At 51.4% G+C, this 27,554-nt stretch overlaps 2 protein-coding genes across 2 annotated transcripts; one reads left to right on the top strand and one right to left on the bottom strand.

Moving 5' to 3' along the window:
* Window positions 1-52: 52 nt before the first annotated feature.
* On the bottom strand, window positions 53-26,827 carry LOC144168583 (uncharacterized). Its single transcript, XM_077697536.1, has 8 exons — window positions 26,539-26,827; window positions 16,005-16,339; window positions 15,599-15,836; window positions 12,613-12,834; window positions 6,647-6,952; window positions 5,556-5,729; window positions 3,516-3,686; window positions 53-2,094 (listed from the first exon to the last, which is right to left on the bottom strand). The coding sequence occupies exons 1-8, from the start codon at window positions 26,825-26,827 to the stop codon at window positions 1,853-1,855; spliced, it is 1,977 nt and encodes a 658-aa protein (XP_077553662.1). The 3' UTR covers window positions 53-1,852.
* LOC144170295 (uncharacterized) lies at window positions 15,550-17,739 on the top strand. The gene has a single exon (XM_077699998.1). It carries the CDS (start codon window positions 15,559-15,561, stop codon window positions 16,795-16,797), a length of 1,239 nt encoding a protein of 412 aa, XP_077556124.1. The 5' UTR covers window positions 15,550-15,558; the 3' UTR covers window positions 16,798-17,739.
* Window positions 26,828-27,554: the final 727 nt, after the last annotated feature.

Here is a 27,554-nt window from a genome sequence, read left to right as displayed (position 1 = left end):
CCTCCACAGGGTGAAGGCCCGAACTTTTTTAAATTCATAATACGTTTATTTTATTATATTTTTCCAGTTCCCATAGCCTGTACCCTTTTCCCTTAGCACCAAAGTTTTCCAAAACATAACATAGTGGTGGTTTTTGTACACCCTTCTAAAATGAACCTGCACGGTGCACCAAGGGATACTATACGCCACGTCGAGCCAATATACCGCCGCATATAAAGACCAGCCCATGACAATAACGACACTGAAACAAAAGACGTGACAAATATGTTTTTTTTTCGAATGGTGAAGATTCCATACTCCAGGGACAGATTGTTCTTGTGGCCGACCGCCTGGAGAAGACGACGTGAGCGAGGAGGAACGGTTGCAACATTTACCACATTTTTTTTTGACGCAGTCTAATGAAACGACGTTGTAATATATAGCTTCGCACATCGCTCGCACGGCTCGCCAGGCGGCGGATGTAGGCTGGTCCATAAGATGTCGCTCGTTTATCGAAGCCCAAACGACCACTGCAAACAGCTTTCGGGGGCAAATTGCACGCGCGCTCGTATCGGGTCTCTATGCAGTGCACTATGCCCACCATGGAGGAAGCAAAAGTTAGGAGACGGCGCTACCGGAGAAACGTGAAGCCTATACATAAAAAGTAAAATCGAAGTCGGCCCAGGCGTCACTGCACCACGTGACCCCATCGCGCCGCTACCGCGAGCTCTTTAATTTCGTCTGCTCGAAACTACTCTGCTGCCCGTTGTCACGAAGCCTGATATATGTTGGTTTTTTTTCCCACGGCTTTTGTATCTCACACATACGCGGCAGTCCTGCCCGCACGCGGGCATGATATCACTGAGCAGACAAATGCAGTAAGGACGGGGAAAAGCTACTGCCAACCAAACACGAGAGAAGCGCCGGAGTCAGAGACCACCGCCGCCGCCGCCGGCCCACCCGACCATGGAGGTCACGTGCTGGGCCGACTTCGGCGGCTTGAGAAAGAGAAACGGCGGAGGGAGCGGCTTCAACGGAGCTGGGCTTGCGAAGGCTAGCTGCGTGACGTCATGCCGTCTCCTAACTTTTTCTTCCTCCATGATGCCCACAAGTAGCAAATCCAAATTGAAATTTTACGCACCGAAGCTGCTGGTATAGGCTACACAATAATTTTAAACCACCTAGCTACTGGAATCTTTACGGGCGCCAACAGCTCGCTCACAAAAAACGTTTTTTTTTTTCCTTTATCTGAAAGCAGCTGCCATGGTTCCGAATCAAACCCGCACTGCACCACAAAGCCTTCGGCGTTGAGCCGTCACAGCCAACCTTAGTGAAGGATCAGAGGATGATGTTTCCAAACAGCGTCGAAAAGATACTTCCCTTGAACAGCCGAAGCGCTAATTCGGCTAAGGTTTTGTATCGCCCCGCTATGATCGCAACGAGTGTGGTGTGAATTTTTCGCTTTTGTCCTTAGAACTGTACATGTATACTCGCAAGAGCGCAAACACGTGCGCGCACAATTTGGAGACGAACTCCGTTATCAGCATTTCTTCCTTGCACGTGAATGAGTCGAAGATCCCTATAGGGGAATCTTTCCTTTACGATTAACGCTCCAGGACACGGGACGTTTTGTTTATGCATCATATCAGAGACTCGTACGTTTACCTATGTTCGGTGGTCCTATACGTCGCCGCTACCGAGGTATACTCCAGCAACGTGCGACAAAAACCTAATGGCACCGTACTCCTATCCGACTTGGAATACTCACGATGCTGAACTATAACGAAACGTTAGCGTAACATTGTAACTCGTTTGTCGACGTAATACATCATACAGACGCTTGGAACTTGTTGTACAGTCTCTGCGCATATGCTCAGAGCGTCTGCAGGACGTCGCACAGGATGCGTTCGATGGGCACCGGCCCGATGGTGGGCCTGAAGAAGGCCTCCTCGAGCAGCGTGGCCGGCACCGCCCGGAGCGCCCCGAGCAGCAGCAGCAGGCGGGCGGCGCGGTGCTGCTGCTGCCGGTGCCGGTCTTCGGCGGGCTCGAGCAGCACGGACAGCGTCTGCTCCTGGACGCGCTCCACGTGCGAGACCTCGCGGAGGCCGGACACCTCTGCGCCATGGCAGACAAGGCGGGAGGTGTTGGAAAGTTGAGGGAGGGGGCATAATTCAGCGCTTTAGGTACGTCAGCATCGGATGAAATCAGCCTCTCACAAGCTTCCGTATGAATGTACTATACATACGAGCTTGTATGTATGTCCCTATGCAAAAAAAAAAAAAGGGGGTAAGCCCGTTTTTCCCCCACCAGCTACCTGTCACGGCCAATTACCCGAAGAGTGGACTGAGAAGATGGAAAGCAAACCACTACCGCGCAACATGAACCCCACAAGGCACGCCGGACGGCGCGAGGCCCGGGCCAGAGCCCTCTCCAGGACCCTGGAAGAAGACGACACTGTCCTCTACACAGACGCCTCCCTGCCCAAACACTCCACAAGGGCAACGGTCGCGGTCACCGGGTTGGACAAGCTGGTCACCTGCGCATCGATCAACACTCCATCTTCAGAGGAAGCAGAAGAAGTGGCGATAGCCCTCGCACTCCTGCAACCTAACGCCACCAAGATCGTTACGGACTCACAAGCTGCGTACAAGAACTACAGATCTGGCTGGGTGTCCCTTGCGGCTCTAAAACTCCTCGAAAAAGCTAGGCCTCCTAAACAAAAGATCGAATTAGTTTGGGTCCCGGCCCACTCCTCTGTTGAGGGCAACGAATATGCTCATCAACAGGCCCGAGCGCTCAACTCCCGGGCCACCGAGGAGGAGGAAAGGGGATGGCAACCCATCACCAGCTACAGAGATATAGTCAAATATTACAGGGACGGTAGGAAGACATTCCCACACCCCCACCACTCCTTGACTAGAGCAGAACAAGCGATGCAGCGCACTGACTACTACACCCGTTGCATTCCTCGGCGATGTGCCTCTGACGTAATTCTCAACTTCTGCGCAGTTGGCCTTATACTTCAGTTTAACGTTGGGGCTACCAAACGTTAAGTCTAAACATAGGCTTAACAACAGCGATTGGCCAAGGCTCATAGTCATAGTAACGGAGAGAAGAAGGAGAAGACGCAGATAAAAAGGAAGATGGTGAGAGAACACACAGATTTCATGCGCCGCGCCGAGCTTTGCCCTTTTGCCTCTGCCTCAATCAGCGGCGCAGCCGTCACCTGCAAGAATGCGTTCAGCGCGGCGCACTGCCGCACACAGTGTGCCGACCCTGCGGGCGCTTCTAGGTCTCTCTGCACCGAGAAATACTGCGGCAATTGCCTTCTAACGCTTCCACGCCCACGTCTATGCCACAAAACCATAGGTGTCCTCTCCAACTTTGTGTTCTTGTCTGGCTCGGACGTGCGCAGCTTTGGTGCAGGCTATAAATTGGTATGTTCGGGGTCTGTAATGTCCTTGGAGGCTTAAAACGTTTTAGGGTCACGCCGGGTGGGCGCTGGACAAGGCATCGAACCCTGAAAGTCAGCTCACCAGGCCTGAAGAGTGCAAGAGCCTTGAGGCAGGAGTACTCGGTGGCGTCCGTCTGCAGGGCCCCGAGTCTAGCCACGGCCTCGCGCACTGCTTGCAGGCCGCGAATGCCGCCGGCTGCACCGCCGCTGCCGCTACCGCCATCAACTGCCGCCGCCGCTGCCGACTCCACACCTGCGAACAGGACGTGTTTTCTGTTGTCGCTGTCTCGAAATAACGGCTCCCGTGGTAGAAATTCGTAGGTCAGCAGTGTGGCGAGCTGTTAATTGAGCCAGTTAATCGGTTATAGGAGAATCAATGAGTTAATTCTTTATTTCCACTTATATATATACAGATATTTGCGTTTAAAGTGGCGGGACCAAGGAACAAAGCTGTACTAGACAGCTTGACTAGTCCTTGGCTGTCAGGTACAAAGCAACGACAAGGTGGTCAGCACTTCAGACAACAAGTAAACGAGAAAAAAAAAATCAACAAAATACAATAAGGGTCCGTATTACTGCACAACCAGAAAAATCTTAACGAGTCTGTAGTGAACTTCTCGGCAAACTAATAATATCTTGCAGATTGGAATACACGGTATCCACGTCCGATTTACACAACTAATAATATCTTGTAGGCTGGAATACATGATATCCACATCAGATTTACACAACTAATAATATCTTGTAGACTGGAATACATGCTATCCGCGTTAGATTTACAAAGCCGGTTTAGCAATGAGGGTAGAATAAAAGACAACATCCGTGAGCCATAAATGCTTCAATGCATAAAAAAGGAGCCCACACTAAGACCCAAATTTTCCAATATGATAGCATTTATGACAATCTAACAGGCGTCTCTGAGTGCGTGCGTTGTGTTGCAACTTGCGTGCCTGCCAAATGGGACGTGAAATTCGAACGCACAATTTCACTCATGTCCACAGAACAAGGGCTTGTTTTGTTAACGCCCGTTCGCTTGTTTTCCCCAAGCATTCACCGAATATATTATAGCTGTTTTTCTCTCCACGAACTGCTTCTGTATACTTTCTATTCTTAATGATACAAAATCATTATATTTTTGCAGCAGAGAACAAGAATTCCGGTACCGCGGTTGCAGCTGTCAGAATTGCTTGGCCGCCCGCCTGTCAATAATAACCTTTTCAAGTTGAAATGAAGCTGTGAGGTGTGATACATCACCCAAGCAAACGAATGGCCTTGTATGGCCACGCCGAAATTAATTTCGACCGTTGCAACCACTCTCCTACTATCCACTCCTCTGTTCGTGGTCTCTCAGTTTAATTAAATTTCATTTCAGATCTCACTCCTTCGAAACGTTAACATCCCAACAGAAAGTTTTCTTCGTGTACCGACATGTTCGATTCTGCCTTAATTTTAATACTAATGGTCGCATTCATTCGAAGCGTTCTTTCAGCTTTAGACCGATTTTGTGACTACATCGTCATCCTTATAATTCTTTACCTCCCCTTTATGTTTTTTTCCGCAGAGCTTGCGGTCAGTGGGTCCACCTCGAACCTTGCTTTTCTCTCATTAAACCTTCCCTCTGTGCTTACTGTCCCTAGCCTGGCACCCTATACATAGTATGGGCGTGCCAACCATCTACCCTTATTTCCCAACCCCACCTCCGAGCAGTGGAGGGCTTCCCCAGCCTTCCCATCCGGATGCCCAGTTCAACATGGTAATCCAAGCAAGGCCAAAGTCAAGGAATCCAGAACTAGGGATGCCTTTCATGGGGCGAGGCCCATAGCATCAGCCTCTGCTCGACGAATACAAAATATTTACTCTCTCTCTCTCTCTCTCTCTCTCTCTCTCTCTCTCTCGTCAGTTCTGCTTTGGTGGGGCACCGGTGTCTGGGGGTCGAACTTATTAAAATGATTACGATCTTCGAGGCGCTGCGGTGTATCCTGTCTCAAGCCGCGCGCATTGTCGTGGTCTGGTGACTACCGCTGAGCGCAGCGTGCGTGAGCAACAGCAGCAACGGCACACGCAGCTGGCAGGGGCTTCGCATAAACCGTCATCAACGGGTTCCCGACCGTACGGCACCCACCGGCGGAAGCGACCAGCGGGAAACCCCACTGCGCGGCGCTGAGCAAGAACACGTCGCTCCAGGAGGCCTCGAGGAGCAGCAGCTGGTCCCGGCAGCAGAGTTGCGCGAAGGCCGGCACGCTGCGGATCCAGCGCAGGCTGCAGAAGAGGAGCTTGGCGGCCGTCTCTTGGACACCTGCGCGGTCCGGAGCATCCGCGTCAGTGCGCGCAGTGTGTTTGACGCTGAGGCGGCAGCACCACGAATGAGGAATTACGCGCAAATAAATCCGCTGCTACGCGGTGTACATAAGTTCCGCAAATCCATAACTATGAATTGATTTATAGCGCGTTATGCAGGCATGACCAAAAGAGCCGCTCCAGCCTTTTGTTCCTTTGTTTATTCCGTGTAGTTTCGTAAGTTTCGTACTCTGTAAGTTTCGTACCAACACAAACAGCCATTGGTTTCCCCCCTATGAAATGAAACACTGAGAGAGATAGATGAATGTAATTATCGTGTATGTTGTATAAGTTCGCCGAAAGCAGCCCCTTAAGCCTAGGCCACGAAATATTAGTAGGAATGAACGAATTTAACTATCTTCTACCAGTTGGCAATGCCGATTCAAGCCATGAGAATCAATTCATACGTAGAATTGCAGTGGCATGGACAGCACCCGGCAAGCAGGCTGAGGTACTAGACAATGGGCTGCCTGTGTCACTAATAGTAAGGCAGACGTCAATGTGGACTCCCCGTGATGACTTATGGGGCGGAAACTTAGGGACTTATTCATCACCTCGAAAAAAAAAACTTGACTCGGCCCAACAAGCCGTGGTAAAAAGAATGATAGGAGGAACGCTCAGGGACCGGACTACGGCGCAAGCTCGGATAAATACATCCAGCCTAAGTGAATAGAAAGAAGTGGAGTTGTGCTGGGCATGGGGAACTGTCTCAGAGAACTGGCGGAGAACTGACAACTGACAGACCACTAGGGTAAGGAGTGGCTGCCGAGAGATGTGAAAGCACAAGTAGAAGACCGATAACTTCCGGAGCGGGGGGTGGTGGGAAGGGGGTGGTGGGTTGAGCCACAAACGTATATACAGCAACAGTGCTCTCGCCTTCCGACAGCGGCCACCAGAGCAGTGGTCTAGGCAGCATGGCAATAGGACCGCGGAAGAAGGGCAGCGCCGACGCGCCCTGCAGCTCGGCGGCCAGCAACGCGGCAGGGTGGCCTCCGCCAAGGTGCGGCGGGAGACCCGAAGGGAGGCCAGCCGAGGAGCCCGAGGACTCGCCGCCGCTGGCCAGGCCGGTCGCCAGGCCGCCGTGCGGGGGCGATGACGTGCCGGGCCTCTGCGTGGACGCCGAGTCGGGCTCCTGGTCGTCGACACCACTCGCCTCTTCCGTCGTCGAAGACGGCACGGCGTCTGCGCGCAAGAAAAGACAGGCCCAAGGCATGCATGGCATGCCCACAGTGTCGCCTGCGAGTGCAGCCGCCGATTGTGAGATTACGTTCCCTTGGGGCTACAAGCCCTCCACTTACCCAGCGCCATCTACTTGTTCGCTTCGAACGCCCCTTCTATTGATGAGAGAAACTGCTAAGCGAACCCTGTTGTTCGGCCTTAGTAACCCAAGGGTAGAATCGCGAATTGTGCCTGGCACCATCTGGCTTCAAGCCCCAGTGGTGACGAAATTTTTGCAAGGCTCGTGATTTCTTTTTACTGTAAAATGTTCTCTTGGATCAGCTATAAGCATTCTTTTCGTAAATAAGGGTGGTTTGGTATCTGGGAGGTCGCTTTAGGGGCGGAGCGCGGCATATCAATCTGTTTACTGAACTTTCTGAATCGCACAGGATGTGCCTGGCTTGTTCCCTTCTCGGAACGAAATATCGCCGTCCAGTTAGGCCGTCCCCTATCAAATTTATATTCTGAAGCATATCTTAAGAACGCATATACCGTCTACATTCAGCGCGTACAAGTCTGTCACTCACGTAAGGCTAGGTCCACCCGCTAATAAACATCACCACCACCACCACACGCGATCGCGAGCACAATCATCAATACAGCGGGATCGTATCCCGGTAATAAATGAAGACAACAGGCAAGAGTGCACCAGCATTGCACTGAGAGAATCATTCATTTTAAATGCATAGCATTTTAGTAACTCACAATGTCACGCGGCGTTGGCGTGCCTTGTCGTAGTCCGCATGCGCGGCTTGTCGTAGTCCGCAGGCGCGCCTTGTCGTAGTCCGCAGCCAGGAAGACATAACAGTTTCCGGCGCCCGGTTTCGAACCCATGACGCCGCGGGCGGAACGCAAGGTGCCCGGCGCACTACCGACCGAGCCACGAAACCGACACAGATTTCGATGCACCGAAAGCGCCTTATATCCTTCACTCATTTCTCGTTTGTTTCGAAAGCGCCACAAGTTGTCCCGCGCCTCCAAAAGATGGCGACACGGGTCCCGCGATCGAGAGATACGACTTGCCGGCGCACCCCCTCGGAAATGCTGTGCATTTGATCGTGCCCCTCGCGAGGGGGATGTCTTTTTGTGAAAACAATTTTTATTTACAGATCATTTGTTCTTAACGGAGGAATGTTAGATGACTTACATCTCAACTCTCCGAGTGGGATAAAATTCGACGGGATAGGATCTCATTTGTGAGCGAAGAGTTGTCTGGTCGATAGTATAATTCTCGCTCCCCCCTCTAGAAAAATCCTCTCCCCTTGCTCTGCTGGACGACACACTGCTCAATAGTAACACACAAGGTCACAGGCTTATGGGAGCAAAAGGTTTTCTTTAACTTTGTTGGCTCGTGAGCCTTCTCTGGAACCACTAACTCCGGAAGATGACTACTGGTGATCCGCTTTGCTACGATAAGCTTCTTGGGGGGCATATTTTTGCATGCTACCACGATGACCAGCTTCTTTCGCGAGTCATGCGGAATGCTATGACCACCGAGTCAGTCCTACGGCCATTTAATGGCAGGAAAGACGGTACCAAATCAATTGGGGTGGAAAGACCACATCAGATCTGTCGGCCTTTACCTTCCGTATACACAAGGAAAGTTAAGGAGAAGAACGCCCGGTAAAATTTTGTTTTTATGTTAATAAATTTCTGATCTGAAATTTTAGAGATATTCATCGAGAAACAGCCGTAGGTTAACTTCTCTATTGTTCCATAATGACCAATCATTCCGAGCAGCGGTAAAAAAACTAGCAATTGTCGAGCGGCCAGCAAGCAATTCCAGATTATGTATGTCGTCTGAGCAACGACGGCGCGCAATCCGAAACAACATGATGCTGATATCGTGCGATGTAAAAAAATCAACTACCCTTCTGTCGAAACGACAACGATGAGGGAACGCGAGGATTTCCAAAATCGAGTCCAACGCCAAACGAACCACCCCAGAAGCGAGCGGACTCTATTTATTTATGATTAGTAAGGTCGTAACACGATTCTTACGTTATGTGTATGGTATACGGTGGTGTGATGTGGGTCCGCTGGATCCTGATACGTGCATTCCATGGCTTTAACTAGCGTTCAGCCATCGTAAGACCGAGGGGAGCATTTTCCCTTCCCCCCTTTCCCCTCCTCTTCTCACTGGGAGCAGGCTCTGGGGAGCTCTGACCTCGCAACGCAAGAAGCCGTCACGGACAGAGCCCTGGACGTCGCGGGGGCCCTTTGGGCCTCCGCCACCCCCCTACCCTGAACCCAGTGTAAAATAAAGTGGCACTACTACTACTACTACTGTCTAATTTTGCAAGTTCATGCAGCCCCTCCAAGTCCAAACTGCTTCAAGCGGAATGACCCGTCCTTCGCGATTGTGTTCTCGTCCTGGGCCTCCACTCCCATGGAGGGCAAGGGTCGACGCGGCTGAGTGCGCTGTGATCCCAAAATGCACCTGGCGTCACTGTGTTCAAAAAGTCAACTGGACGATGAGTCCGCTAGAAAGACCCCAACGGGACGAAGCACTGCGTGAGGCATTGACGCAACGTGTTCAGGCGGCTTTTTTTTCCATCCGCTGAGACAAACACGCTACATGGTATGCGTAGACGTTGAAAGCATGCACCACAAATATTACATGCGGCAGTATTTACCACATATTCTTTATCTTTTTTGCTTTACTTTTGATTCTTTTTTCAATCGGTATTCATGCTTTGCATACCGTACGGTCCGCAACTTGTTATAAACTTTATTCCTTGATGTATACTGTACGTACAAGCTTTGTACAAACTACTTCAAGCCTGTAACCGAATTCTTTTTTTTTGTGTGTGTAAATTTATGTGCGAACATGTCTATACGTGAATATGTAGTCACCCTCGGCTGTGCTCTCGAGATTTGATGCCAAATGTACTCATACTTATTCGCGTAAATAATTGTTAGAAGAAAAAAAAATCGCGGCGGTATGGCGAAATCGGATAGACGTAGGCTTCATAACGCGAGGGACCCAGGTTCGATTCAGACGACCACGGGAAGCGTTTTAATTTTCCTTCACTTAACCCGCGATCATCATCACCGTCTGATAAAGTTGACTTTGCTGCAGTGCGTATCAGGGATACGCACGACATCAGGGATAGGCTTAAAAGCTTTGCTTTGATACTACGCCGACGACATTTTCTGACCGAATTGCATGCCGGGCCAGCACTTCGAAAGCGTTGTCTTCGTCCTTTCCGTAGTTGGGGGGGGGGGGGGGGGGGGGCAGCTGTCGCGTCGTTGATTTGGTTGCTCGCGCGAGTGAGATCATCGTCATTATCATCGGGCTGCGCCGGAGCGGTCCCCGCGCCATGGGCCGAGGAACGGCCGGCGCCGCAAATGGATCGGCTAGAATTCACAAATTTCCCTCGGATGCGACTCCCGCGGGTGGTTCCTAAGCCACCAGTGTCAGGCACACTGATGCGGAGCCCCTGAGCGCCGCTTGCGTCGCCTCCACTGTTCTCGGGTCAGCGGGACAGCCAACCAGGTATGCCCATGGCAGAACTGCACTTCTGTCGTGAAGGCGGTTGCGGCCGTTAGACGCGACGCATGCCGTACATCGGTATGATACGCTGTATGTCGCAATGTCGCGGCTGTGGCTGTTGAGGGCCAGCATGAGCTGATACTGCATGCAAAGCATCAGTGGTATCTGTAGGTGGTACCACACGCCCGCATGGACTGGGTTTTGTACTCAAGGGAAGTCACTAGCTTGTTGAACAAGACTTGCCTATTGAGATGACTGCTGGGCTACGGAGCAAGAACGGCCCATTGCGGCAAGCGCGGGCGAGCGACCAGATAATGTCACAATGATAACCAAGGCGGACTGCAAAGCTTCCTAGCTGCGACGGCGAAGGAGAGGGTAGCGGCACCTGATGGACGAAATGATAGCGGACGAAATTGATCCCATGGCAGCGCGCAGTGAAAGGCCGATCGCGGCGGCCCCGCAATTTCTTCACCCGCGACCACCCGCGACAGATGCCGCATGACGAGCGCTTGTGACATTATCTGGCCGCTCTAGGAAATCTGGTTTCTCCTCCTTTCTTAGTCTTGCCCCGTGCTTCTGGGCGAATGATTTCGAAGTGATCTTACGAAGTCATGCGACCATCTCGAGCCTAATCAAAGCAGCAGTTGTTCCGTACCTCCCGATCTACCATGCCGGCTTTGTTATAATAGCAACCGCGTGAGTCCTATACCTCTTACTCAGCATATCGTCCCCTCGCCGTTTTCCTCACGACATTGGCTCATTGCATCGGTGCCTAAGCGGTAAAATACTCGGCGTCCACCCAGTTGGATTATTAAAAAGCGAGTCGCAGGGAGGAGGTAGTAAGGCTTTAATGCCTTGTTGGATAACCAGCCATATCATTTCCTATGAATTACCTGACGTTTAAGGAAGCCAAACTCATTTACAAGTAAATACTATAGATAGCTTATGCAGCTTCTATCAATTACTCTGGTAAATACGTTCTACTACTATTATTTAAATGTCATGTTCATTTTTTTGTCAGTGTGTCAGTTGGGGTGTTTAATTAGAGAGGCTGGTCTTCTGTGGTGTTTCCGTTACCTGTATCAGCTATGTATATTTGTGGCAGTTTTCAGCGCTGCCTATACGGGTTGCAGGAGATCATCAATAGAGGCATGTGCGTTTGAGGTAAGCTGGTAACTACTGAAAACAGTACACCAGCAAATTGCGTTGGTAATCCCAGTATACTCGTTTCGTAGTGGTGTAGTTGGGCTGTTGCGAGACGCAACGGTTCTTTACTGAAGAACCGATCTCCAAGCTAGCGCAATTTAGTTCCTGTGGTTTAGTTGAACGCCCTGGTCTTTCTTACGAGACCCGGTGATTATTGTGCGGGAAAATTACGGCTGCATTTTAAATGTAAGCGGGCCTTTGCGGACACGCCATGGCACTAGAGCTTACGTGATCTCGAAGGTGACCGCAGTCATGCCAACCATTTCGCGCAGTGGTTATTGAAAAGAGCTCATGTATATTTAAGGGTACACGAAATTTCAATGGCGGCCTGTCCGGCTCCAGGGATTCTTAGCACCATCTGCTGCGTCACAGGTCTGACCGCCGCCGTGGTCAGTTGCTTCGCAGCCACTGGAGGCTGAGGGCCGTGGGTTAATTGGCGTATTCATGGGAGGTTGTGGCCATTACTACACCAGGGTGGCCAATCCTGCTCTGGTGAGCAGGATTGGTGAGAAACAGTTCCACTTAAATTGAGGACGACTCGGCGAGCAATGGAACAGAAGATTACAGGTGTAACATTAAGGGACAAGAGAGCGGAGTGGGTCAGCGAACAAACGCGTGTTAAGGACATATTAATGGAAATTAAGAAGAAAATGGACGTGGGAAGGGCATGTAATGCGAAGGCAAGATAACTGTTGGTCATTCAAGGTAACAGAGTGGATCCCTAAAGAAGGCATGCGTGGAAAGGGGCGGCAGAAAGTTAGATGGGCGGAGGAGATCAAGAAGCTTGCGGGAATAAATTGGTCGCAGTTAGCACAGGACCGGGATAATTGGAGTTAATGGGAGAGGCCGTTGCCCTGCAGTAGGCGTAGACAGGCTGTTGGTGATGATGATGATATTTAAGGGCCGGAAGTTGGCCGCGTACCGGCGCCTGCTGTCGTCCTGGCCGGCTCGGTGGTCGGCTCGCGTCCTCCTCCGGCCGCGGCCCAGCAGAGGTCCCTGAGCGGCGACACGAGCGGCGGCGCCGGGTAGGCCGCTGGGCAGCAGAGCGGAGGGGGCGGGGGCACGTCCCCGACGCCGTGGCACAGCGCCGGGGAGCGCACTCGGCGACGGGGCTGCCCGCGCGGGGCCCGCTCGTGCTGCACGGCTGCGAGGGAAGGGCGAAAGAAGCGCCGAGATCGCACGCAAGAGCGACGCAGTCGCTATACACCACAGAACGTACACCGTCGCTATAACGATTCTCGCTTTACACGAAGTTTGCTATGGTCCCCACTGCAATAGATGAAGAGCAAATCATCCCTGCTTTTAACGAAGTTTCGCTTATAACGGATTAGGATTCCTGTCCCCGGGGATTTCGTTGCAACGAGAGTTTACCGTATGCGCAAGCAGTAATGTGAACCACTTGGCTTGCTAAAGGGTGGAACACATTGGCGGAAAATCACGCGTTTCCGCGTGCGCCTCCGCACGCAGAACCGGTTTGGCTGCCGGATGACCCGCCGTTTCGCCCTCTCCCGCGGGCATCCAAGCTTCTCGATATTTTCACGCGCCGCGTAGGAAACCGGATTGCTCGGACGGACATCTCGCCCGCTTAAAGGGGCAATGAAGACAAATTACAAGTTTCTTGCATTCGAAAGATTTTATGTTCTATAGTGCCCCCAGCCCTTGTCCGGAAGCAAACGATGCTTTATTCACTGCGAAATTACTCAATTTAAGCTAAAATTTTGATTCTCGCGCCAAAACGTGTGTCTGAACGACGTTTGCATTGACCTCATAAGAACAGGTCTTTCAGCTAAACTTTGTGTGGAGCGGGAACATGTTTACTGTGAGTCAACCTAGATTGCGCCACCACACCGCGGCAAGCCGTTTTCTGCCTTTGGTTTGTGGCCGTATTTAAACCTGACTTTTTTGTTGATGGAGAAAAAAAACCGTTTCGTGAAACATAGTGCTCGCTCGCCAAATATTGTCACGTAAGACACCGTCGCTTGCGTCAATTGGCCAGTGTCGTCTGAGACAACCCCCGAAGCCCCGCACTGGTGTGCAGCTAAACGAAGCATAGTGCGCGCAGCACCAACAGCAGTAGGCATCGGTACTTCTATGTTTACGTGGGCTTTCGTAACTTTTACTGTTTGTCCCACCTTTCTTACTGATATAAGAATAATATGCCCTAAATTTAGGCGCAAATAGCTCGTTCGGCAAGCTTATAAGCCCTGCCTAATTTGCGTTTGCTTTTGCCGGCCTCCGCCAATTGCAGAGCTGGCTGGTATGACATCATAGGTTTTTTTGCGGGAAATGACCTGTGGGTCGCATGGCCATTCCGTTTTTTCCCTAATTATATAGCTTATCTGAGCTAAGGTCAAGTTAAAAGTGGTGTCAGCATGATTCTAACGAGGCAATCTTTTGAATGAACCAAACTTGCCGTTTGTCTTCATGCCCCCTTTAAGCCATCAGTGGCGAACACCGAACGCACGGTACTGGACACCGGACATAGCGAGGATGCGATATAAATGGCTTTCGTAAGATCCTGAGGGGCTGCGGCTCATACCAGGGTAAAAAGGAGAGATGGGCGGAATGAACGTAAGCGCTACACCCTTGAATAACATAGAGAACGACACTGCTCTTGTCTAGGGAATTCACCGCCCGAGCACGGCAGCCATAACAGGACAAGCAAAAGTACAGTAAGTTCACTCGCATGGTACATATCAGACAAAAAGATCCGGCTGGAGCTTTGGCTCCCAAACAACAGACACAAACAGTGAGATTGTAGCGTAATGTAAAAAAAAGCCACGTGAGCACAAAATAACTAGAACACTGGCCGTCGAGCTGCATGGGACGAAATGGTCTCCACCACCTTCTGCTAAAAAATATTGATGTTCCCCATGCTGTTGGAAAGCCGCCTACACAAGGGAAAGTACGAAGGTTGCAGGCAGACGCCAAAGGTAAAAAAAAAAGACCTAAGGGTGCCATCAAGATGCTCGGGCTGTAGAACCTTGGGAAAAAATTAAAATCATTGTGATAGAGAACCGTATTACCGATATACACACACACACACACACACACACACACACATATATATATATATATATATATACACAATAATGCAGGCACACGTTGAACATGCACGTACGTTGTCCTGCTGTTGTCTGAACAAAAGAAAACGAGAAGCTCGAAGCGGGCCTTCATTCGGAGGCCAGCGGGTGGCCAAAGGCAGAAAATCTGCAAAGCGCGGCTTGACGCGCACGCCAAGCAGTGACTGATGGCTGATGACATGACCCCCGCTGGGCTTCGTCTCCAAGGCGCCCCAACGAACGGGTCTTGCATAACGAGGCGCTACGCACCACTGCATCGCCGTAATTAATCACCGTTACGATTGAAACTCCCAGCCTGGGGCCGCGTTGACGAGCTGCTCGCCACAGACAGGGAATTGGGAGGCTTTCACCACTGCGCTGCTGGCAGCTAAGAAACCGCGAATTTGAATTCGCTCTTGGTAGTTAGCTTTCAAGACGCGTCTCGCAGCTGGAAGGGGGCTATTTCTGAGCCTTCGCTGGCACTGTGCATGTGAGTATCGAAGACTAGCCGTACGCACGCGGGAAAACGCTTATAGCTAAGTCTTGATGAGCCGAATAATAAACGAGAAACGAAACGTCGTTCACTGGTGTCGTTCTCAGTGGTTCTACAGTCACCAACAGCAGTGTACCTAGTACCTAGACGCCGGGCACTGACCCCAAAGTATACCTTTGTGCGTTAAAGGCGAACGCGCAGCGAAAGAACACGTCTGATTTGTACGCGTAGTCACAAGCCCGCGTACGCGCTGGGCGCCGTGCCAAGGTGACTCGTCTCCTCAACTGTGACGTGACGTGCGCAGGTTTTCGCAATGGCTGCCGCCCGCAGCAAGTCGGCCGACGACGCGCCACCTGCCGATGGGGGTGGGGCCTCTGCCCTGGCAGGGGGTCGCGGCCCGACTACTCCGCTGCGCATGCTCAAGCGCACGGTGGTGCAGGAGACCGTGAGCAAGTCGGTCACCGAGCGTAAGGAGAGCACCAAGCAGGTCACGGACCAGGCGACCGGCGTCGAGCGACGACGTGACTCCCACATCGAGACAAGCACCACCGAGGAGGTGCGCAGCAAGCGGCAGGAAGAGACCGTCGAGTCCTACGACGGCGCGCCGTTGGCTGCGACTTCACAGCCGATACTCGGGGCTCTAGGGCAGTTCACGAGCGCTCCCGGGCCCGAATCCGCGGCGGACACAGCTCGAAAGAACGTGTCGCCCAAGCATCCGGTAGCCATCCGCGTTCAGGATGACAACGAAGAGACGCTGACTATTAAGACTCCCGAGGCTCCGCCGGCGCCCGTCGCCGTGCCATCCATTTTGAGGACGACCTCGTCGCACGAAGACTCGGAACACAAGCACCACCCGCACAAGCTCGAATTCCAGGAGGAAGAGGAGTACCACAGGGCGCCACTGGTCAAGCCGCCGGCGGACTTGGCCCAAAGGTTCGCCAACGTCGAGAGCAAGCAGGACGAAGACGACGACGAGCCGGCCGAGCCGCCCCCGTCCCGGTTCAATATGAGGCGCAAGGATTCGATCGCCGTAGCCAAGCTGCGGATGCTCCGACAGCAGGAGGAGGGGGCCTCGGCCAACAGTGAAGAAGAAGCTGAGGAGGACGCACCCGAAACGCAGAACGCCGCCGGCTCGCCCGACAAAAAGCATCCCTCTTTCCGTCCGCCCACCGTCATTGCCATCGTCCCCGAGCAACCCGACGAGGAATCGGCCGCGGACGTTCCCGACCCTGGTGAGCCCAAGTCGACGACCGGGCCTCCGGTCGAGGCGCCGTTGGCTCCAGATCCAGGACATACGGTGACCGAGAGTCGCACGCAGATCGATTCGCAAGTGACGTCTACCGAAAAGGAGCTAGTCAACACGTACGCCAACGAGATCGTCACGACCAAGGACACGGACGAGGTTGCGAAGAAGACGCGCTCGGAAGTGACCACCGAGAGCGCTCAGCTGCCCTTGGGCGCCCTTGTTCCCCGAGAAAACTCGGCCGCAGCCATCGTCGCTACGGTCGTCGACGACGTGTCGGCAAACGTGAAGACCCCTATGGATAAATAATCCAAGCAGTCCTTGTAGGCAAAAGACCGACACGCACGGCAGTCGTGCCTTACGAGTTGCTCGTTGCTCAGTGCCCTGTTGCCAGGATTAGCGCTTGTGTGTTGTGCGACGGCTATCAGTAGCTTCGTGGGAACGATAAATTAGTGTTGATCCGCGTCACTCAGGCTGACTCTGTTTCCAAATGGTGGAAGAAGCGAGCGGTGGTTAGGCGGGACTACACGACCAGTTTCAGCGAACGTCGCAAGCGGTTCAAGAGTGTCTGCTAGCCTCTGTAGAACGTTAGACGGCTTGTCCTCTGTCGCGTAGTAAAGATTCGCGCGGGTGAATGTGATGGTGTCTATATGGCTGTGTTCGCGGAAAGCCAATGGCACCCGCATGCTGCTACACCCCTGTCGCTTTAGACTGCACCTTCACGCCAAGCCAGAAACAACATAACCGCAGTCACAAATTTTGTCACTGCCGAGGTCCCACGTAAGCCGCACGCACTTGCATTTACAATGCGGCACTTTACAGTGTTCAATATACTACGCACATGCGGTGGTTGGACAAGCTAGGCTGGTCGTCTAGGATATGCGGGCTTTTAAACGTAAATAGTGCCGTTTTCTAACTCATGTCAAGTATGTTTACTGCGAAATGACACCGTCATATATGCTAGATTGGTAGAAGTTTTTTGTTACATTAAGTTTAAGCAGCACGTTCATTGAATCACTATCTACTTAGGTTACAGCACAAAAACTAAGCAAGCTAAAACTTAAACTAGGCAAAAAAGAAAGGAAGAGCTCGCACCATTTTCGGCACATTTCGCGCAAAGATTTGCCTTCCTCAATCTTGTGGCTAGTGCGGCAATTTTTCTAAAGAATGGTAAAATGCGGCCTTGCTGCAAGCGCTCCCTGACGCCGACGTTCACGAAGTGTCAAAATTTCATTAAAGCAATGTATTGAATTTTCGCCTTATTTTTCTCAAGGTGATGAAGGTAAACATTTTTGCTAAAAAGTGTACGATCCTCCTCTCAGCTTTGTGGGCAACTTATGTTTGTACTACTTGCTTTGGCGCACGTGTTCTTGACTTGTTTTATCCTTTTGTCATTGGCAGTGTAAAAAAATAAGGAGGTTATCTGCGCAAAAGAGCTCTACATCGCTGTCGTTTTAGTGCGATGAAAGAAGTCTGGGCAGGAGAAATAGAGGGAAACATTTTTAAGAGTTTGATACCTTAGCTCGGGAACTCATGTGATGCCCCGGCCATCTTTACCCATGTCACCAGGAGTGTCTGGTTCTCCAGTCGACAGCCAGTCAACAATGTCCATCATAGCTCACGGGAGGGGCGGGTGGAGAGGAGTGGTAGGGCTGGGTTATGGGCGCATTACAGAAGAATAAGTTGGAGATTGTCTACTTGTTGACGAAACGTGCTTTGATCAGTGTACTGAACCAGGAAAATAAACGCACTTGAGGAGGACGTACAAATGTGCCTGTTTGTAATTGTGCGATTTTATAGTTTTTGCTGAGGGTGGGGCGATGGCACTGGTGTCTTTGTCTGATAGCTCGGTGAAATTGTATTGTTTTGATAGCTGAGTAGTAGTGTGGGAGCTCTAGTCATCTTAAGGTCTCGGTGGGTCAGTTCAGGCGCCTGTTGATGGGTGAAGGTGTTGCCCATTACAGAAGTACGAGCAGCCCCGCGCTATGACAACTCGGTGACTAAGATGGTAGCGTTGAAGTATGCCGAAGTGTCGTTGGACCACCCTTCCCGATAAGACACTTCAACAGGCTGATTGAGAATCTGACTTTACCGGATGATTGAGTGGAGGCTAACGCAATGGCGAATTCTTCGGCATCCAGATGGTAGGTCGTCCGAAGGGACGCGCATGTTATTAAATTCCTTCTGAAGGTTGGCACTGCATCCGTAGTTGTGTTGTATGCGATTAGCACGCCGTATCGGTGTAGGATACGTAAGAGTGATTTCCATGTATTCGTTCAGGGGCTTCGCTGTAGGCGGTCCTTCGCTACAGAAATGAAGGTCCGGTCGCATGTCCTTCAGGAGGGCTCTCACTGAAAAATGTTTACGCCACTCGTCTGAGAAAGGGGTGATGTGGGTTTGCTCGTCGCAGAGTCAGCAGATTTATTGAAGGGCAAAGCACCCTGCTCAAACGTGCGAGACCAAGGCGTTGAATTGAGAGAAGACCTTCAATAAGATTCTAGATGGCGTTGTGAAGACATGAAGATGGCGGAGGTCTTGTAACTTTTGTTCGGGAATTTTCGAGAGCTTAAAACGTTTTAAATACGCGAAATGGAAGAGTAAAATGGGACTGTCTACATTACTTATTTTTCCCAACGTGTTTACCTATAAATCAACCAATCGTCGTTACACTTGCGGTTGGACTATTTGATTAGCCAGTCTGCTTCTCTCAAAAGCCAAAATAAAAGCTTGCCTGAAATCCTGCTTTTGAAGCGTCACAACGTAACGACGCTGTAACGCCTAACAGCTGTTTGAACTTAACCTGTAACAGCCCGAACTGCTCCCAAGTCTGTGAACTATTTGCGTAAGTATTGAACTTAAACTGTGACAGCCCGAACTGTCCCAAGTCTGTGAACTATTTGCGTAAGTATTAACTCCTCCCGACGCAAAAACTTGCCTACGCCACTGGTACACAAAATTAGACCACTAACCAATGGCATTCAGCTGCCGACTCGTCTACGCCTTGTTGGTTAAAGCTGTGCGTACTGACACACAGCCTTGGTGTCAACTCAACATCTCCAATGTGCGGGGCAAAATGCAATGGCTTTAGGCGCGCAAGGTTCCGGGATTGTCGGGCGTATCGGTAAGCCTAACGTAGCCGTGTCATCATTTTCTTTTTCAATACAACGACAGGTATGTCGGCTCGGAAGCGCGTTTATTCGACAACCTGATTCCGGTGCAATACGAAACGGCAAACATTTCAAGCCTTGTGATGCTCTGAGGAAGCAAACCCATGGATAAAGAGAATACACGACACAGACACACTCGACGAAAAGGCGCAGCCGAAAGCTAAGGAAAAGAGAAAATGGGGGGAACACCGACACACTCAAAATAAAGCTCGGTTGGAAATGCGTTGACACTTGAGAATGGAAGAGCGACGGTCGCCTTGAAAGCGAACCGGCCGCCGCCGTCCTATACGGCGGAAATTTCTGCACCTGACGTCTAGTGCTGCCCCGTTGTCACGGCGCTAACGCACAGCGGGCCAGCGCTAGACAAAGTGGGAGGAAGCAGAGAAAAAAATTAAACGCGCGCGGGGCGGGCGTTTGTGTTCCAGCTACCGTGGAGGGGGCGACTTTCACCCAGTTGTCAGCACATCCCCTCCTCTTCTGCACTTGCACGGCTCGGCAAGCGTCCGTGGCAGACAAACGCTTTCGCTCCCCGGATTATCTGGGAGGGTGCCTTTTAACGCCCTTCCCTGCTTCTGCCTCGGTGGTCCCTGATCCAAGTGCCTGCAAGCTGGTGTCTGCGCTTGTGCCCTGGGCTGAGTCGTGATGCCTGCTGCGCGTCGGCAGGGTGCACGGACGAGTGCGCGAAGTTAAGCCAAACCGTTGCCCTGCAGGCCTGGCGCAGGCCTTCAGCGAACGCAGGCTGAAGTCGGGCTCAATCAAGCGCGACTGCTCCCGCCTTGATCACATAAAACTTGAGTAGGAGCAGCATTACTTCGAAAGCAACGGTGTACGGAGGTTTGGTACAACATACGGACAAAGATGTCAGAAAACGAGTAGTCAAATGTTTCCTCTAACCAGAGCGAAATGACAACCGAGGAAATAGATAACGAGTGAACAGGCCTTCAGAGGATAGACAGTAATGTACGTGCGGACGGGCAAAATTGTAATTGTAGGCTGCCACGAAATATAAAACAGAGGTGAGGAAGAGATGCTTATTGGGAAAGGGCCATTCCTTGAGTTCGAAAGCACTTGAGTCTGACGTAAATACCCCAGTTGTCGCAAGCACAAGTCAAGAGGGTTGTGGCATGCCTATTGGGTATACCGAGCTCTTTCAAACTAAGCTCTCACGGCTCTTCGGCGAGACTGAACTTTGCAGAGAGGTCACTCGCATGGTGTAACCCCGACCGGGAGAAACAACCATGTTAACATGCCTCACCCGCTCCTGCGCAGTCTGAAAATTGCATGACACGATCTTATCCATCGCCATCACTGAGTTCCATCCGCGGCCTCGGCGCCACAACCACGGCCGCCACAACCACGGCCCCTGGAATAGCTACTCTAGTGGGCTTAGCCCGTTCCGTTTGTACCTATAACGACCTTGCCACAACTATCGCTGTGGACACCACCTGGAAACGGAAAAGACCCGAGGACGTCTCTGCGAATGTCACGCTAGTGGGTAGATTATACACGTTGGCCTAACGAGATAGCCCGCACTTGAAGTTGAGTTATTTACTAGTAATGACTCAATTAGGGACATTGTAGGCGGGGGTGTTAAGCTATTAATATTTTAAAATTTGTTGTTTGCTTTTGAGTCAAAGAGTAGGTTACGGGGGGTGCAAACGCATAAAAGTGCCCAGAAAGCACAGACTGAAACCCGTTCTACATGGTGCGCATTTACCTTCGAATTCGCTGCTGCGGCACTGCTCGTGTAGCGAAACTATTTATTTTCGCCACACAAGCGGCGTTGCAGCAGCGAATTCGCAGGTAAATTCGCACCATGTAGAACGGGCTTGAGGGGACCCTAATTTTTACGCGTGCGGAAAAAGAAAATTACCTCTTTCAGAATGTTTACCTTTGTGCCTCGCATTAAATAATCTTAGTGCTGCGGCGAAAAAATACAATGAGGTAGCCGTGAGCTGACCCTAGTGCACTCACAGCATCTGCTGCTAGGTGGGCCTATGTATAGGGTCAAACACTTCAAAGATAAATTAAGAGATGGCTGATGATTGCTGATTAATTCCTGGTTCACAGTGAAGGGAGCATTGAAGGAGGCCTTCTGACCAGGGTACACACAAGAGGCTTTCCGATGGATAATCCGTGGAACCGCGCTAAGCGGGCAACAAGGCAGCAGACCTGGTGGACCTAGCGTCACTAAATAAGCGTAGCTTATTTAGTGGATCTAGGCGGACCAAAGGAGTCAGCGAACGTACGCGTGAGGATGCACTGATAGTCATTTTGGTACCGCATTTTTCAAGCTTCCAGGGAGCCAAACCAACAGGTAAGTGGTACTCAACTCATTCCTTGATAAAAGTTCCACCTTCAATCCTTTCGTTCATACGGGCTTACACACCCCGCCCAGAGCTCGTTGATAGCGACGAAGTTCTTTTTTTTTTAACAGTTCAGAGGCGCCTAGACCTTCCGGGGAACCTCTTCGTGTCAGGACCGACACGTGCCACTTGTTTGCATTGACGCGGCAATGGCGGCAACCACCCCCGCCGTCCACTACGTTTGCCCTAGCGTCATTTACGCTCCATTAGGACCCCGCGTGTGTCCACGATCGCGTGTGTCGCCTGTCCGCCGCCGCGTGCTGCGCACCGGGCGACGCCGAGGTGGGGCGACAGCCGCACGGTGCTGAAGCCCCACGTTTCAGGAGCTGCGCGTGTCGCATGACTCCACCTCCCCGCCACGTGCCGTGGGCGTTTGTGGTCTCTTCCGCTGCAATAGTGCGCTCGGCTCCGCCATTTTTATCTTCGCTCTAAGCATTGGTGGCTGATTACTGTAACGAGTTTCTCTGAGCTGTATAGCTGCGAATAATAAGCAGTGGTTCAAGAGGAAGTTTTTTTCCTTTCTTTCTTTCAAGACTGCTCTGATTTTTCTGATCTTATTTTTCTGCTTACAATAGTCTAAAAGCAACGGGGTAGTTCCTACTGGATGTATTTGTTTGACAGGTGGCGGCTTATGCTGAATACAGCATTCGTTGCATTTTGAGTGGCTGTTAATAACCACCTATTTGAGAACAGCGGCTTTTTTTTTTTTTAGGTTCGGAGTACCTTAGGACCGCACAATGTCCGCCCGCGTCCGTGCGGGCGGACATTGTGCGGTCATTTACAATCGCCAAAGATCACGCAGGCACCGGCAGGATTCGAGCCCGTGTCTGGTGTACCAGACAGAGTTAGTGTCCATCGTCTGACCCATTGGGCTACAACGGTGAGTTAATGCCCGAGAATCAAACGGCTTACTCCCTCGCCTGTAACGGTGCGGAGTACCTTACCCAATGTCCTTCCGCGCCCATCCGTGCACACACCACCATCAAGCGAAAATCATGCGAAATTCGATTTGAACCGCGAGTTCCACTTTCATTTAGAGAATAATCAAGGTGCAACTCACGGCTCAAATCGAACGACGGTTGGGGCGCAAATCGGATGTCACTCGGGGCGCAACTTGGATGTCATTTCGAGTCCCCGTACTCCGCACCTTCGCCATTATCCACGGAGTGGAGATGCTGCCATTTTCTTCAATATCAGCCGTTGAACACAAGGCTTTAGGACTGACAGCAAGCTGCAATAAGAAACAGTGATGAGGAAGTGTAGGATTGATTAAAGGGGAAACGTTTTGTTGAGCCAGAATACAATAAAATAATAGAAGGTGGGAGGTAATTTCCAGGAGGCCGTGCGCTATCCGCAGCCGGGGTGGTCCGGTTGACGAGGCGTCGATGGTCCTCCGGGAAGAGGCTGGTTAGCGCGCGTTCCCAGCGCTCGGGGACGGGAAGGGGTGTGGGTTCGGGATGTAATGGGCAGAACTGTATACGAGATGAGCCGTTGCAGCGTGGAGATTGCAAGAGTGGCAGATACAAGATAAGGCTATGGGGAGATGTATAAGAGTATTGCGGAGTTAAAGTATGCAGGTGTCGGTGCAGGATCAGCGCCACATTTGGGCCTCGGCTGGTGAGCAAGGTACGGTGAAGAGGGTATTGCAAGTGTGAGGGAGATGGTCAATATATCTGAAGGAAAGAGGGTTGAGGGATGATGTGGATGGTTTAAGTGGTCGAAGCACTAGAACTCGACGGACGGGGATGCCTTGAACGGTAACTAGGTTGTGGGGGGCGGCATACAGTGCGGTCTCGGGGATAGAGAAGTACGGGCTTCTGGGGTGCACACGTGAGTCCTCGTGTGACGAGGGAAGTCAAAGAGCTTGGAGGTCCCGAACGAGGCGATTTGAAGAGAAGAGGCGAGATGACGGATTCCGAGGGTGCACTGTTTGCAGATGTGATGAAAGTCGGTGATGTATGAGGTTTTAGTCGAATGGAGGCAATTCTTTTGGTAAGGAAGGCCTTTACGTAGCTGTGCGTAGACGAGTTGCAATGGATTTTGGAGAGCTCGTAAGATGGCAGCTGGTGAAACGTTTCCAAAAGCGCCCCATACGCCTAGGGCAAGTATGGAGCTCTGGTTAGTTTTACGGAGTTGGTCGATGATTTACTCCTTAATTTAAATGAGGAAGTCTTAAGTGGACAGTTGATTGCGAAATGAAATCAATAATATCGGGCAGAGTTTGGTTGCTTTTAAGGGCTTGTGAGGCTTGGCGATCAGTGTAATGTTGGAAAAGTATCGCTGAGGGTTATTCACTGCAGCATTCATTTTTTGATGACACACGTACACACACACACACACACACACACACACACACACACACACACACACACACACACACACACACACACACACACACACACACACACACACACACACACACACACACACACACACACACACACACACACACACACGTACACACACGCACACAAACACACACACACACACTCTCTCTCTCTCACGCACGCACGCACACACGCATGCACACACACTCACGCACACACACACATGCATGCACACTCACGCACACACTCACGCACACACGCGCACACAGACACACGAATGCACACTCACGCAGACGCGCACACACACGTACGCACGGGCACACACACACGCACACAGACACGCACGCGCGCGCGCACACACGCAAACGTGGGTTCGATTCCCGGCCGTGGCGGCCTCTTTCAAATGGAGTCGAAAAGCAAAACGCCCGTATGATCCCCAGGCGGTCAAAATTAATACGGAGCCGTCCACTACGGTGCGGCTGATAGCGCAGGAGCAGCTCTGGCGGGTAAAAACCAAAATTTATTTTTTCACATGAACCCACAGAAAACGCGATACACAGTGTTACGGGGCGGCAGGACGAAAGACACGAACCACGGTAGATGAAGCGAAGATTTTAAGCGAAGACAACGGGTTATACCAAATTCAGAATGTCGTCGTCTTCAGTCTGGCTTCCATGGCGGAGTGCGCCACTGACCACTTCTTCTTTGCCTTGTGTGTAAACAGATTATCTCCATCCGCTCATTATCGCCATCTGCTTATTCGCGTAGCAAACCGCGATTACCAAACTGTACAGAACCATTGCGACGTCTACCTTGTCTAATTTAAAAACGTGTGCCATATATTTGTGTTCATGTATAGGTTCTCAAAATGTTTTAGTTTAACCAATGCGCATCAATTTTCATTTTTTCTCTATTCTGCGCGTTTTTTTTTTTCATTTTTGTCGTAGACCAAGCTGGTCTAAAATACGAGTAGGTGCCTTCTTTCCTACCCTGACTGCGAGCAACGTATCTGGGAATTTGTAAGCGCAGGGCCTTCTGCCAGCTTCCAATATCCTTTCACACTTGCTTTTAACATCTGCTTTTCTCTTTGTAATGAAAGAAAGAGGAAACGAAATGAACATAGAAAGAAAGGCGTAGGGTCTTCTCGCGGTCGAGGTGACGCTGGTTGGCCGGGATGCCGCCGCCTGTCGCAGCAGCGAACGGGCGTGGGACGCTCAGCAGCTGGCCGCCACTCTTCAGCGTTGGCCCGAATTTGACAGGGAGCCGGGTTTGCGAGGGGCACTCGCGAGGACCCGGCGATCGCTCCTCGCGCGCTCGCCGGAGCACACACTCGGCACGCATGCGGTGCTGGGACTTGACTTGCGTCGAAGGGATGTCTCAAAAACCATTGCTGAGATGCCGGATAGGAGTCAAAACTTTGGTCTCAGTCCAGCGCCAACGTTTTGACAAGGACGTGGTAGTTTTGTCTGAGACAAGGACAAGTCCTTCGTCGTAACGTGGCCCGGCACTGAGGCTGCCTCCTTGCCCAAAGTTCTGTCTCCTGCAGCTCTCCATTTTCCCAGACAACGTTTTATACAGATAACGTTCGGGCTGATCTATTTGCTGCTGGCATATCATAATATTGCAGATGGATGGCAAGTTGGTTCATAGTGATCATATCGAACAAGCAGCGAGAAAGAGACAGGACATAAGAAGGATGGACGATGATCCTTCTTATGTTTCGTATCTTTCGCGCTGCTAGTTGAATATCATAATATTCTTTGTGAAAAATCATCGCGTTATAGTTCGTTACCGATTAATCCCCTCTTTTCGACCCACACTCTTCTTCAAACCTTCGCAGTACTTGATCCTGGAGAAAAAAGAGTTGACAATCAAGTAAAAGGTAAAGCAGGCGAAACAATTTAACTGTGTATCGCTTTGAGATTTTTATTTCGTTGCGCTACTTATGGAACGTTTGCAGTGATGTGCAACTGCCGTTAAATTAGCTCAGCTAGTGGCTTTACATCTTGGGGACATCCGATTTAGAATGAAAAACAGAGAAGCCCAGGCTACTCCTCCAGCAGAAAGGCAGGATTGCAAAAATATTTGCGACATTAGGCTAGCGCGAATGCCACATTCATAACTGAGGCTGCGCGATGAACTCTGAGTGAAGAGCCACGCGCAATATTCTCTCTTGGCAGCAGTACTCGCCTTCGGGCCTCATGGCTGCCCGCAGGCACTTGGCAAGCCGGCACGCCTGGCACTGGTTCCGCCTTGCGACGTCCACGACGCAGGCGCCGCCTTCCTTGCACACGTACTGCAGCTGGCGGCGGACGCTGCGCTTGAAGAACCCGCGGCAGCCGTCGCACGACGCAACGCCGTAGTGGCGGCCCGACGCCCGGTCACCGCACACGCGGCACAGCGGCTCGCGGCCCCCCGCAGCACCCACCGACACCGCCGCCGCTGCCGCCGCCGAAACCACGGCGCTGGCGCTCTGCATCGTCTGAGGGCAAGGAAAAAAATTCACGCATCTCCACGAAGTGAATTATGACGAGTGGGCGAGGCACTGGAGATCGTTCTTACCGTAAATCACCCGTAGCATTGCCCACTCGCGCATGTAAATGAGTGACAACGCGTGGGTACAGTATATACAATTCCAATCCAATCCAATCCAATCCAATCCAATGCCACTCACGCATGCGCAACACTGTGTACACGGACGCCAAGCCCCGGACAAAGCGAGGTCCTAAGGGGCTTCGCCCCTAAAATGCGGATGCTGATATAATTACGCTGGATGCTGTCCTCGGCAGAGTCGGCTTCGTGTGCTCTCGCGTCACGACGATGTTGTGTAGGGCGTGCGGCAATGGCCCGGGGCCTTTAGTCACTCGCGAGGCCGGTCACAAGACATTCTGACATCGGTACGTTGGTCATCGGCAGCCACAAGTGAAGCTACGAGGGTTATATATTCATGAGAAAGCATCATGGGCCTCCGTAAGGCAAAGGAGACAACCGGCGTTGTGAGAAGTGGATGCCACTGAAGAAGCTAGAAGGCACCGACCAATAAAATAAACAAAAAAAAGGGGGGGGGGGGGGGGGGGCACGATTTGGCTCCCACTAGGGAGCCTTGTTCCCGAATGGTTTAATGGGACATAGCGAACTTGAGTACGACTCGCCGTCATCTAACTTTAAAACAATGGGTAGGGAGGGAAACACAAATTTGATGCACT

This window comes from Haemaphysalis longicornis, unplaced genomic scaffold, assembly GCF_048455015.1.
Source record: "Haemaphysalis longicornis isolate Haplotype H1 unplaced genomic scaffold, Haemaphysalis longicornis Haplotype H1 scaffold_2, whole genome shotgun sequence".
NCBI lineage: Eukaryota > Metazoa > Arthropoda > Arachnida > Ixodida > Ixodidae > Haemaphysalis > Haemaphysalis longicornis.
Note: the sequence above shows the minus strand (reverse complement) of the source record. Positions and strands in the feature narration are given on the sequence as shown.